The sequence below is a fragment of the Nomascus leucogenys genome, chromosome 20 (genome assembly GCF_006542625.1).
Source record: "Nomascus leucogenys isolate Asia chromosome 20, Asia_NLE_v1, whole genome shotgun sequence".
NCBI classification, from domain to species: domain Eukaryota; kingdom Metazoa; phylum Chordata; class Mammalia; order Primates; family Hylobatidae; genus Nomascus; species Nomascus leucogenys.
Genome location: NC_044400.1, coordinates 78831721 through 78844534, shown reverse-complemented (window position 1 = coordinate 78844534; position 12814 = coordinate 78831721). Strand labels below are relative to the sequence as shown.

At 44.1% G+C, this 12814-nt stretch overlaps 1 protein-coding gene across 2 annotated transcripts in view; it reads left to right on the top strand.

Annotated features, from left to right (window-relative positions):
* AFAP1 (actin filament associated protein 1) overlaps positions 1-12814 on the top strand; it is a 177243-nt gene that overhangs the window by 113305 nt on the left and 51124 nt on the right. For both annotated transcript variants that reach the window (XM_030801160.1, XM_030801159.1), the window contains exons 7-8: positions 6821-6916; positions 9942-10023. In XM_030801160.1, coding sequence (XP_030657020.1) covers positions 6821-6916; positions 9942-10023 — 178 coding nt within the window. The remainder of the gene's footprint in view (positions 1-6820; positions 6917-9941; positions 10024-12814) is intronic.

Sequence of the window (12814 nt, the reverse complement as noted above, 5' to 3'; positions counted from 1 at the left end):
TATTTGTCAGGGTGGGAGCGATGGTCTTGCATGCTCTTCTGTGTGGTAACTGTAGGTAAAAATGCCCTGTGCCGCCTTTTCTTCTTCACAGTCTTGCCAGAAGTGTATCAATTTTATTAGTTCTCTCAAAAAATATTTTTCTGAGCTATGTTAATTTTTTTTCTGTAGTGTGATTGATTATTTTCTACTTTATTTAGTTCTTTTTATTATTTTACTTCTACTTTTTTTTAGCTTAATTTGTGTAATTATTGCAACTTCTTGAAGTGTACACTTAGATAATTGAGTTTTTAGCCTTTTTTCCTTATACATGCATTGAAGGCTACGTCTCATTCCACACACAGTGTTAACAGCACCCTCTATGTTTCGATATTTTGTACTTTTATTATTCAGCTCAAAATGTTTTTCAATTTCTGTCTTGATTTCTTCTTTGACTAATGGTTTATTTGGGAATATAGTGGTTACTTTCCAAATAGTTGATGACTTTAAAATTATCTGTTTTTAATTTGAAAGAAGTCAGTGTTATTATAGCTCTTTATTTCACCTTGTAAAGGCCACATCTTGGTGACTGAGGTAGATTTTTTTAAAAACTAAAGAACTGCCACATAAAAGGAACAACCCCCGGTGAGCTAGAAGGTAGTGCGCTAGAGTGATGGAAAGGTGGGTAAGAGTCTGGAAGCGTAGGGTACATTCCTGGAATACCATTAACTCGTTATGATATTTTGGGGCAATAAACCCTTTCCCATTTATCTATCAAGTGGAAATAATTATCAGAATTTTCAAAGAGGTAGAATGAAAGCATGATATAAATGCATTCTTAGAACTATAATAAACAGTGAAAATATGAATGATAATATTTGTATTATCCCTTAGGGTTAACAAGTCTCTAACATGAATTGTTTTATAATACAAATGCCAAGTCCTTTATTAATATAAACTGCTGTTATCCCATATTGTTCAGAACTAATGAACCAGACTTTCAGTCTTTAGAAACACAGCTTTGGAAAAGATCTGTATAAATTTATGTTCATAGATTACATAGTGGTCAAATCAGAGATTTCAGGGTATCCATCACCCAAATAATGTACACTGTACCCTTCACCAGTTCCTCGCCATCCTTCCTCCTGTTCCCTCAGTGCCCATTAACCAATTTCTCACCATCCCCCTTCCTCCGGTTCCCTCAGCCTTCCCGGCCTCCATTGCTGTCATTCTCCACTCTCCATTCATGTGTAGACATTATTTAGCACCCACATGAGTGAGAACATGTGAGATTTGACTTTCTGTGAAACATAAATTTAATGTAACCATTAAAAATCTTTAATGAAGTTGCACACGCCCTTTGTCAAGTCTAAAAAAAAATGGGAACTGTGTTTAACCAGTGCTTGACTTTGCACATACTTATGCAAGAATTACTGCCAAATTTGTTTCTGCTGTCTGTCTGCAATTTCCATTACTAGCAGTTCTTGACAGAATTAACTGACTCTGTGTGTGTGTGTGTGTGTGTACACAAATGCTGAAAACATGAGCCTTTGTGTAGGGGTCAAACAGAAGACAAGAGCCAATATTCCCAGAAACGGAGTGGTCAGATTTCCTTAAAAAATGTGCAGAGATTGTGTTTCTGGAGTCGAGGCTCAAGTTAAAAGCAAACAAAATACCACAAAATATATAACAATTTGTTTTTTTGGAGGATTTGCGATTCTGAATTTGGATCCAGTTCTCTTAAATACACATTGAACCTCACAGGACATGGCTCTTCAAGTAGAAATATATTAATAGAAGCCTCATTTATAGCTGTTCAAAGAATTGGAGTGATCAGTGTTTTACTTATTACTTCTGACTTAACTCTGCAGGTGCAGCTTGGCAATCAACAGAGATCCAAAGTAGAAAGACAGTTTCATGAAAATAACCTGACCTCTCCGACTGGTTGAAAAACTTTGTGGGAATAAAGACTGGTTTATGCTGATGCATGTTTTTAGCAATGCCTTTCTTCGTACCTTGGACATAGTTACGCCTGGGGGAAGAGAGTCCCACGAAGCTGGGATGCCATGAGCGACCCCCTCGCTGGGCCCCAGGTTGATCCTGGGCCTGCTCTGGGTTGCTGAATGCGATCCTCCCAAGCGCTGTTGGAGATGCTGTTATTTTCCTGGGGCAATGTGAGTTCTAGCTGGGAGAGAAGTTAATGATTAGAGAGCAAATGTAGATCATTTGTCTGTGTTCCTGATTCTAAGCATTCAGATTATATGGTTGGGTGTACCAGGAAAGGCTTCTTGGAAAGGCGATGACGTGAGTTGCTTGGATGATAGGCAGCCTCGTCTGTCTGCTAGAAAGTCGGAGCTGATGGGAACAGGAGAGGGATGGGGACACTCCAGGGACCAGGCGAGTCTGTCAGGAGCTTAGCCAGGGTGTGTGTGTTAGGGTAGGGCTGAGTGGGGAAGTGAGTATGCGCCAGATGGCTTTTATCTACTTGCCTTTAAAAAAACACACAACACAACACTTTTTCTCTTGAGGATTTTAGAAACCAGTGCCGAGGCCTGGGGAAGCTTGGTCATGAGGCTCTACTTATTTTAGTGATGGCCTACGTTTCTTTCCTTCTGTGTTTCTTTCCTTGTTTTTTTTTCTTCATGGAAATCTTAATTCCAATTTCTTTCTTCATTCCCTCATTGTTTTCCCTTTAATCAAACTTTTGGTTGCTGTTTCGAAGTAGGCATTGGGAACAGCGACAAAAGCAAGGCCCAGCCCCTCCTGTGAACACGAGCACAACTTAGTAGGAGACACAGGCCTCTGTGGGCATGTGTGGAGGGGGAGCCCTGCCTCATGGACCACACAGAAGGGCCAGAGCAGGCTTCCTGAAGATGGGAGACCTCAGCCGAATCTTGAAAGATGAGTTCTATTAGCGATATATAAAAAAGCACAGCTCCTCCAGAAGACACCATTCACACAGCCAGCCCCTCCACCCCGCCCAAGAGGCTGCTGGGAATAATTGGAGTACTGCTGCCAAAGAAGTTTGTAGATCCTTCCCCCGTTGAAAAAAAAGAAAGAGGGGCCGGGCGTGGTGGCTCACGCCTGTAATCCCAGCACTTTGGGAGGCCGAGGCGGGCAGATCACGAGGTCAGGAGTTCAAGACCAGCCTGGCTAACACAGTGAAACCCCATCTCTACTAAAAATACCAAAAAAAAAAAAAAAAAAAAAAATTAGCCGGGTGTGGTGGTGGGCGCCTGTAGTCTCAGCTATTTGGGAGGCTGAGGCAGGAGAATGGCGTGAACCCAGGAGGCGGAGCTTGCAGTGAGCCAAGATCGTGCCACTGCACTCCAGCCTGGGCAACAGAGCGAGACTGTCTCAAAAAAAAAAAAAAGGGAAAGAAGACAACCGTTTTTTTGAATAAAAACATTTGCCAGAGATGATGGGTTTTGGCAGGTTATGTTTTATAGGGTACAGCCTTTTAGTGTAAAATGAAGAGCATGTCAGGTGCGTTTGTATAATGGAAGCACATTTTCATTTATTTAACACTATTAAATATAATCATGGGAAGAGTTCAGGTTTCCTTAATGCCTGTTAGGGGAGAAATACTGGGCTGGATACTTCACATTTGTTTTAACGTTTAGTTTTCACAATGACCCCCTGAGGTATTATTTTGTGCGTGTTATTGAGGAAGGAAGCAAGGCTCTGAGAATAAATTGCTCAGCTTCACGTAAACAGCAAGTGGTCCACCTGGGGTTTAAACCCAGGTGGGTTTGACGCAGAAGCTCAGGAGTTTTCCATTGCGTGAACATGCCTTCCCTAGTGAAAAGAGAAAGTGTTGTCCTCAAATCAAATACAAATTTGCCTTGTCATTTGGAGACTTAATAATCACCTTAGGATAGGTGAGGGAGTAAAGACCAAAAAAGCAATTGGCATGAAAGCGAGAGAAACGAGAGAGATCTGACACACAGATCACTGCATTGAGGCTCAGGTTTGCTCAATGCTTCCACACCTCGGCATTAGCAAAGAGGAGATGTGACAGCGAGCTCTCTGGGTTTCTTCTTTCATTTTCTTTTTCTCTTTTGTAGTCTCAACTGTGGACATCACTCTGTTGTTTTTTCATAAAACAGCTGAGGAGCAAAATGGCTGGAAACACTATCCTGGTCTCTTGTCAGGCCTTGGATTTAATCCCAGCACCAGCACAAGCTGAGGGAATTTGGATCTGTCTGTGGAGGCCCAATTGCAAAATTACTACACACATATCTGGGACTTTGGTGTTGCTTTTTTGCCCAGAAGAAGCTTGGGTTTAACTGAAATTGCAGCTTAGTCCTAAAAAGAATAGAAGACATTTTGAAAATTTTGCCTGCTAACTTTTCAGTTTTAAGAATGTAAGTTTTGTAAGCACTGGAACCTTGTCTGTCTTATTTGCTGCACATGCCCCGTGACCACAGTGGGCCTGGGTGCTGATGAGCTCAGTAGGGGTTGGAGAAACACGTGGTGACTGCATGCAGGGGGCAGCTGGGAAAGCCCTCGTGCACGGAATCCTGACCTGCAGGCTCACCATCCCTGCATCTGGAAGTCTAGTCCAGAATCATTTTCTGAGTTCTTATCATAGGTCATGAAAATGCTCACAGTAATGGCAGTGCTGCTTCCATGGTTTGAACGTACACGTGCCACATGCTGGCTTAGACTTCTTCCATAGCGGATCTCACTGTCTCAGTTTAACCATAGTCCTGCAAGACAGGTAATCTTCACACTTACTCCCTCGCTAGGGAGGAGACTGAAGCTCTGAAAGATTAAATACTTTCCCCAAGGCCACACAGCTGGTAACAGATATATGTATATATATATTTTTGGAGATGGAGTTTCACTCTTGTCGCCCAGGCTGGAGTGCAATGGTGCGATCTCGGCTCACTGCAACCTCTGCCTCCTGGGTTCAAGAGATTCTCCTGCCTCAGCCTCCTGAGTTGCTGGGATTACAGGCATGTACCACCACACCCGGCTAATTTTGTATTTTTAGTAGAGATGGGGCTTCTCCATGTTGGTTGGGCTGGTATCGACCTCCCGACCTCAGGTGATCTGCCCGCCTCAGCCTCCCAAAGTGTTGGGATTACAGGTGTGAGCCACTGCGCCTGGCCTGGTAGCAGATAGTCTTACTGAGAAAGTGGACTCTATCAGACAGGATGTGCCGGCCTCTCTGCCTCCTCCCTCTTCCCTCCACATCCTCACTCTGCCTTTCATTAAAATGGAAGCATCCTTCAGCAGGAGAAGAAACACTTTGGAAACGCCTTCCTTTGCTCATCTCCTCCTCCACCCCACTCCCCACTCCTAGTCTCTCCGCTTCCCTGAGGGAGTCACGGCTGTCTGTCTCTCTCTCTCTCTCTCTCTCTCTCTCTCTCTCTCTCTCTCTTTCTCTCTCTTTCTCTGGGCTCATATCCCTCCATGGAGCTCTCTTCTCCCTCTTCTTGGAGACTGTGCTCGCCTGGTTTTCTGCCTGCTTTCCCGTGCCTTCCAGCTCAGCATCTTTTACCAGCTTCTCTCCTTTAACGCTACTCCTTGATACCAACGGGGTCCAGGTCCTTCTCCCTGATCTCTGTCCTTCTCTGTCTTGCCATCTTCCCTGGTAAACTCATCCAGACCAAGGCTGTGAGCATTATCCTTTTGCCAGTGGCTCCCAGTTTATTTCTAGCTCTGACTAGAAGTTTGCTGTTGGCTTCAAACTGGCTTCTCTCCACCCAGCCCATTTCTGTGTCCAGTCTTCCTTTGAGTAAATAGCACCACCCAGTTGCTAAGAATCCAGGAGTCACCTTGGAGTCAGCTCTTTCCCTCAAGCCCCGTGTCCAATCCAGCTGGGCCTGGCGATTCTCCCTCGGGTACCTCCTGACTTCCTTTCTGTCCTTCCGTCTTCAGTGTGGTCACTGCAGCCCCTGCTGTCACCTGCACAGCTACAGCAACGGCTTCTCACGGATTTCCCTATGCTTTTTTGTTGTTGTTGTCCCTGTATAATTATTTCTTCCCACAGCAACTAGAGTGCTTTCTACAGCCTTTTAACAATTGAGTGCTGGTTATGCTTTAGGCCCTGTCTTGGGGCATTTAACCTTCAGAAGGTAGGCACTGTTGCACCTGCACTTTGCAGATGAGGAAGCTGAAGCACACAGCAGTTAATTGATTTGTCCAAGGTTAAAGCCAGGATTAAACCTAGGCAGTAGGTCCTGAGCCAATGCTCTTGAATCCAGTCCCTCCTCTCCTTGAAATGCTCCTAGAGTCTGTCTGCTTCTGGGCCTGAAGTGTCCTACTGGCCTCCCGCCTCATCTCCTACCACGTTCTCCCTCTCCCCTCCTGCCAGTTTGCACTTCGGGTTATTCCCAAACTCTTCACATCCACCGCAGGGCTTTTTCACCAGCTGTTCCTGCCACCCAGAGCCCTTTCCCGTTGCCACTTGTTCACAGGCTGGACTCTTCAGCGTCATTGCATAAGGCCCCCTGGTCTCTTGATCTAAAGTAGCCACCCACCATCTTGTATTCTTTGTGGCACTTACTGCGGTCTCATGTTGCTGTCATTCTTTTGGTGACCCTTATTGTTCATGGCAATGTATAAATTACATGGAATGAAACTCCGTGCCAGCAGGAAATATAGTTGCATGTTCCACGCCCTGTGTTAGTACCAGTGTTGATAGACATTGGGTGAATGAATGCATGGGTGAGTGAACAAATGAGTACCTGGCATCCTGGAACTCAGAGCCAGGTGCTTTGAGCCCATGAATTTCCCTGCCATGCTATGTGCCTCTGTCTGTACAACTCACAGTTCAAGCCTTTAAGTATCTCTGCCTTTGGGCATACTCACAAAGTGTCTGTGCTTTTTATAGGTGATCAAAGAAGCCTATAGTGGTTGTAGTGGCCCGGTGGATTCAGAGTGTCCTCCTCCACCAAGCTCCCCGGTGCACAAGGCAGAACTGGAGAAGGTAAGGGCGCTGCTCTTGCTGGGTGGGGACAGTGACCTTGTAGTAGATTGGGGTCTCCTTCAAAGCTTGATAACATTCTCTGAGAATTTCAGCACTTCCAGTTAAAAAAAAAAAAAAAAAAAGAAAAGAAAAAATGCAATCGTGTTTCCCATCTTTTTAACTGCCTGCTTTGTGCTAAGCTTGAATTAGTCATTTTACAGACTGTGTGGTTAGTGTTGTTACTCCCAGCTACAGAGGAAGCAATGGATTTAAAGGTGTGAGGGCCTTGTTCAAAGTCACATAGCTATTAAACAGCAGAGCTGAAGTCTGAAGGCAAGCCTGTCTACTTCTGGAATACAGCAGGCGCTTCATAAATGTACCTTCCCAAAGGTCTCTTCCCAGCAGACCAGGATGTGTCTCCGTCTCCCTTTGCTTTGCATTCTTGTTGCTTGTTGGAAGGCAGAGGGGCACAGCAGTGGGCGGGGATGGCCTGTCATCTGTACAGCCCTTTTTGCCAGAAATGTACGGAGCCCATCACTGTGACGCCACAGGCCCTGCTCTGCTTGCATTTTGCTTGTCTAAATCCAACTGATACTGTTTCCTTGGAGACCCCTGGCTTCCTGCCATGAAACCTTCTGTTGGCAGCTGGTGTCCCCGGGACTTTCTGAGCTGTCCCTCTCTAGCCTTCTGCCAGTGAAGAGACAGATCCCTTTTTGCCTGTCCTCGTATGAGTCAGGATTCTCCAGAGGAACAGAATTAATGGGATGTATGTATGTAGAAGCAGATGTCTTAGAAGGCATTGGTTCATATGATTATGGGGCCTGAAAGTCTGAAACCTGCAGTGTGGGCTGCAGGCGGAGACCCAGGAGAGCCGATGGTGCAGGTGAAGTGTGAAGGCGTCTGCAGGAATTTAGGGAGATTTCACTGGCTCATGGAGGACAGTGTTTCTGTTCCATTGAGGCCCTCAACTGATTGGAGGAGGCCCACCCACATTGCAGAGGGCAGGCCGCTTACTCAGAGCTCCCTAATTTAAATGTTAATCTAATCCCCAGATGCCCCCCACATTGACACGTAAAATTAAACACCGCAGTCCTCATCCTCATACCGTAATGGAACAGGCTGTTTTTCTCCCTGACTATAAAACTAATCTCTGCTCACTTTAGAAAATTCAGAAAGCTCATAGAAACACAAATGGGATGAAAAAAGTCACTCATTACAACAGCACACAGAGGACGCAGCTCCTCTTAACACTATTGATTATATTAACCACTCTTTCCTGAGTTCAAGGGTTTTTTTTTATGGTTTGGATAAGCTTATGCATAAAGTTTCTTATACTGCTTTTTTTTCCACTTAACCTTTATATTATTAGCAAATTTCCAGGTTTTTTAACAACTCTTAAACCACAAACATTTTTACATTTTCATTAGCTTAATGTCAAATTTGTATGACTCCACTGTCACTTATGTAACTGCCCCCCCATTAGTTGTTTTGTCCTTTTGTTTTGTTTTTTTGTTTGTTTTGTGAGATGGAGTTTTGTTCTTGTTGCCCAGGCTGGAGTGCAATGGCACGATCTTGGCTCACTGCAACCTCCACCTCCTGGGTTCAAGTGATTCTCCTGTCTCAGCCTCCTGAGTAACTGGGATTCCACCAAGCCTGGCTAATTTTTGTATTTTTAGTGGAGACGGGGGTTTCACCATGTTGGTCAGGCTGGTCTCGAACTCCTGACCTTGTGATCCACCCACCTTGGCTTCCCAAAGTGCTGGGATTACAGGCGTGAGCCACTGTACCTGGCCTGTTTTGTCCTTTTTTTGCCATCTAAAATAAAATAGTACTTGACATCTTTTGCATAATTTTTGCTGATTCTCTGCCTATTACCTGAGAATAGATTTCTGGAAGCTGAATTACTAGACCAAAGGATAGACCTCTTTTTCTTTTTTAAGATTTTGATTCATGTTGAAAATCAAATTGCTTTCCCAAAAGGTTGATGCGATTTCATTTCCCATCATACTGCATCCAAGTTCCTCATCCACGCACTCACACCAGAATTGGCAATTCCGCTTTATTATGTTGGTTTCTAAGGCAGTACTGTGAGCACTTGGCTGGACCTATTGCCCTGGATTGCCCGGGCCGTTCCTGGTGTGACAGCCAGGGCGGTGCCAGCTCTAGGGCATTGTATGCCTGGAACTCAGCTTCCCACTAAGTGGCGCTCATTCCTTCACTGCAGCTCTTAAGGGATTGCCCCTCGAATTCCGAGTTGAACACACGTGTTCCTTTGTGCCTGGGAACTGCCCACATATCTCATCTGTGTCCCAGTCTCTGAGGCCCTGGTGGAAGGCACAGGATGTGAGGACGGTGTTTGGAGGCCACTCCCTCCACTATGACCCCACAGGTTCTTGGGTGGCAATGGAAGGGGTCTAGCTGTAAACACTCTACCTCATTCAGATACTAACATGGACTCCTAATTACTCATTAAATCCAGAGGTTAGGACTGAGATAGTGACAGTCCCCCATCCCCCTCCAAGGGTTTTGATAGCAACCCTGCCCTCACTCTGTGTACATTCTGAGTGTGTTTGTTACAAGCGGGTACTTGCCACTCACCCAATTAATTATTGGTGAATGACAGGAAGAACTTAAATGGACTCTGGAATATTTACTTCTGCAAGGATAATATGGCTTGGTGAGGGAAATATTTTTTGTAATCATAATATTATTTCAAAATCGTTTACAAGAAGTGATTTGAATGAAATAAGCATGAGACTATATATATATATATATATATATATATATATATATATATATAGGTTAGTGTAATTATAGCCTCAGCGAGGTTTTTCTTTTTTTTTTTTTCCCCTCTGGATGTTTTTAAAGCGGTTGTGGCCACCTAACCAGCCAGTCTTTGTTAGAGTTAAGCTCTAACCACTTCTGGATTGCTATGAATATGGCCCGTGTTTTCTTTCACTTTTGAGATAACTTTTGGTTGATTCTTCACACATCACTTGATCCAAGTGACCACTGTGAGAATAACTTAATCTTTTTCTCCTTGCAGAAACTGTCTTCAGAGAGACCCAGCTCAGACGGGGAGGGTGTTGTGGAAAATGGAATTACCACATGTAATGGAAAGGAGCAAGGTGAGTTCCGCTTGTGCCAAAAACATAAATACACTTAAAAAAACAAACAAACCCCGCAGCCAGGTTTGTGAAGTCTGATTGTACAAAAAATGTCCTGGGTGATTCAGATGTGTAGATATCGTCATCATGGCAGAGGATACCGATGGGAGTACTGGAAAACCCTTTGGTTAACATCAACCCTGCAGGTCTTCTTTTTCCATCCTGCCAGACCTTGGCCGAGGTTGCCATCTGTTGGCTTTTTCTGCCCTGCGTATGTTTTGAACTTAACGACTCACAGCTCGTTATTTCTTCACTCGATCTGTCACTGAGACAAATTTGCATTGGTGAGCAGCCAGCGTGTTGCTTAGGGACCTGGTGTCCAGTGAAAAGAACTTTGGATAATGAGGCAAGAAACTCATTTTCCCATTCAAGCTCTGCCTTTGCTGAGCCCCATGATCTTGAGCAGGTATTTCCTCTCGATGAGCCTCAGTTTCCCCATCTTTAAAATGAGGAGGCCAGACCTGCCGATTTCTGAGATTCTTAAAAAAGATTTTCTGAAAATGTCTTTATTTTGCCTTCATTTGAAACACTTTTAAAAATGTACATAATATAAAAATATACATAATATAAAATATACATAATATAAAATATACCATATTAACCATGTCTCAGTGTACAGTTCAGTGCATTAAGTACATTTATATTGTACTGTCATCACTGCCATCAGTCTCCAGAACTCTTCATCATGCAAGAGTGAAGCTCTGTCCGCTTTAAACACTGACTCCCCATTCCCCCCTCCCCCAGCCCCTGGCACCCCATTCTGCTTCCTGTCTCATGAATCTGACTCCTCTAGGGACCTCATCGAAGTGGAGTCCTACAGGCCATGTCCTTCTGTGAGTGCTTATTCCACTTAGTTCCATGCACTTGAGGTTCATCTGTGGTGTGGCCTGTGTCAGAATTTCTTTCCTTTTTAAGGCTGAATAATATTCCATTGGATAGATGGACCACATTTTGTTTTCCCGTTTATCTGTCAATGAACACGTGGGTGGCTTCCACCTTCTGGCTTGTGTGAATGATGCTGCTGTGCACATGGGTGTACAAATAAGCCTCTCTTAACGTTTTTCAGCCCAGCTTTCTAGAGACAGAAATTAAATGCCATAAAATTCACCCTGTTTGGCATACTGTTGGTGAGTTTTGACAAACACTGACAGGCACGTAACCATCACCACCATCAAGACACGGAGCACGGCTCTAACCCCCCAGCCCCCACCGTGTTCCCTGTGCTCTTTCTCTCCCGTCTGCCTCTGCCTCTACCCCAGGCCCTGGCAGCTGCTGATCTGTTTCTTATCCTTTACCAGAATGTCATAACGTGGAAGCATCTTGTTTGCAGACTTTTGAGTGTGGCTTCTTTCACTCAGCACGCTGCGTTGGAGAGTCATCTGTGTTTGTGGCTAGTGTCCTAGTTGGCTCTTTGCTGCTGCTGGCGGCATTCCGTTGTGTGGATGGACCGCAGTCAGCCCATTCACTGCTTGAAGAACATCTGAGCTGTTTCCACTTTGGGGCGATGGTTTAAAAATCTGTTCTGTGCGTTCAGATACAGGTTTTTGCGTGGACATATGTTTTCATTTCCCTCGGGTAAATCTAGGAGTGGATTGCTTGGTCATAGCCTTCTCTCCAGCCTCGGTATTGTCACTTTTGTGTTGTTCTTTCTATTTGAGCCATTTTAATAGGGGTGTAGTGTATGTGATTGTGTTTTAATTTGCATTTCCCTAATAACTAGCAATGTTGAACATTTTTAAATGTACTTATGTGCCATCAGTATATCTTCTTTGGTGAAATGTCTCCGGATATTTTGCTCATATTTTTATTGAATTATTTGTGCTTATTGAGTTTTGAGAGTTCTTTGTATTTTCTGAATACAAGTCCTTTATCAGATGTGTTTTGGACGTATATTCTCCCAATCTGTGGCTGGACTTTAATTTCCTTAGCAGCGTGTGGACTGAGGTGAAGGGCAGGACTTGTGGGTGGGGAGGGAGAATTCCCTCTGCAAAGCCGGACAGCCTGTTTGCTCATCGAACCTGTGACCTTGGCTGCTCAGCTGAGTAATCCGACCACCCGAGCCCACCTGCCCACTCCTGGAGTGAGCCAGGTGTTTCCTGTCTCTGTGATGAAATCACCTTAAACCAAGCAGCAATCCAGCCCACTAAGAATCTTGGAGCTCAAAGAATCTGGACTGTCATGACATTACAAAGTTCACTCTCAGAGGTCACGATACCCACTTTTTTCATATGTGGTTTTCTAAGTCTGTCCTATCTGAGTGTAATTTTGGTTCTGTCCATCGGAAGTTATTCAGTGGAAAGTATTATCTGTGTCTTCCACAGGGTACACATTATATGTAATCAAAACCAGGAAAGCTATCTTTAAGTTTTGCCCTGAAATAAAATAACATACAATCTCAATGTTCCTGCTTAGAAGTTGAGGCACAGCAGACGTTGGTTTGGTTAGTTCATTTTCTGGTTTGCTATTTCTTCTCCCAATGCATCTATTAGGTTCTGCAGAATAATATGTGTGTCTGGATGCACTTGTAAGCAAATATATCCATATTTAAAATTCTCTTGTTTCCTCTTAAGAAGAACAACTTCTTCTATGCTTTGGAATTAAATGGTGGTGACCTTGGTTTACATATTTTCTTTTTGTCTGGCATGGTGCTTTGCATATAGCAGACACTTAATAGTTACTGGAGAAAGTAAAGGTTGAAGTACATTCTAACCTTCTCTCTTAGCTTTTATCCTTGCCTCTCACTCTTGACCAA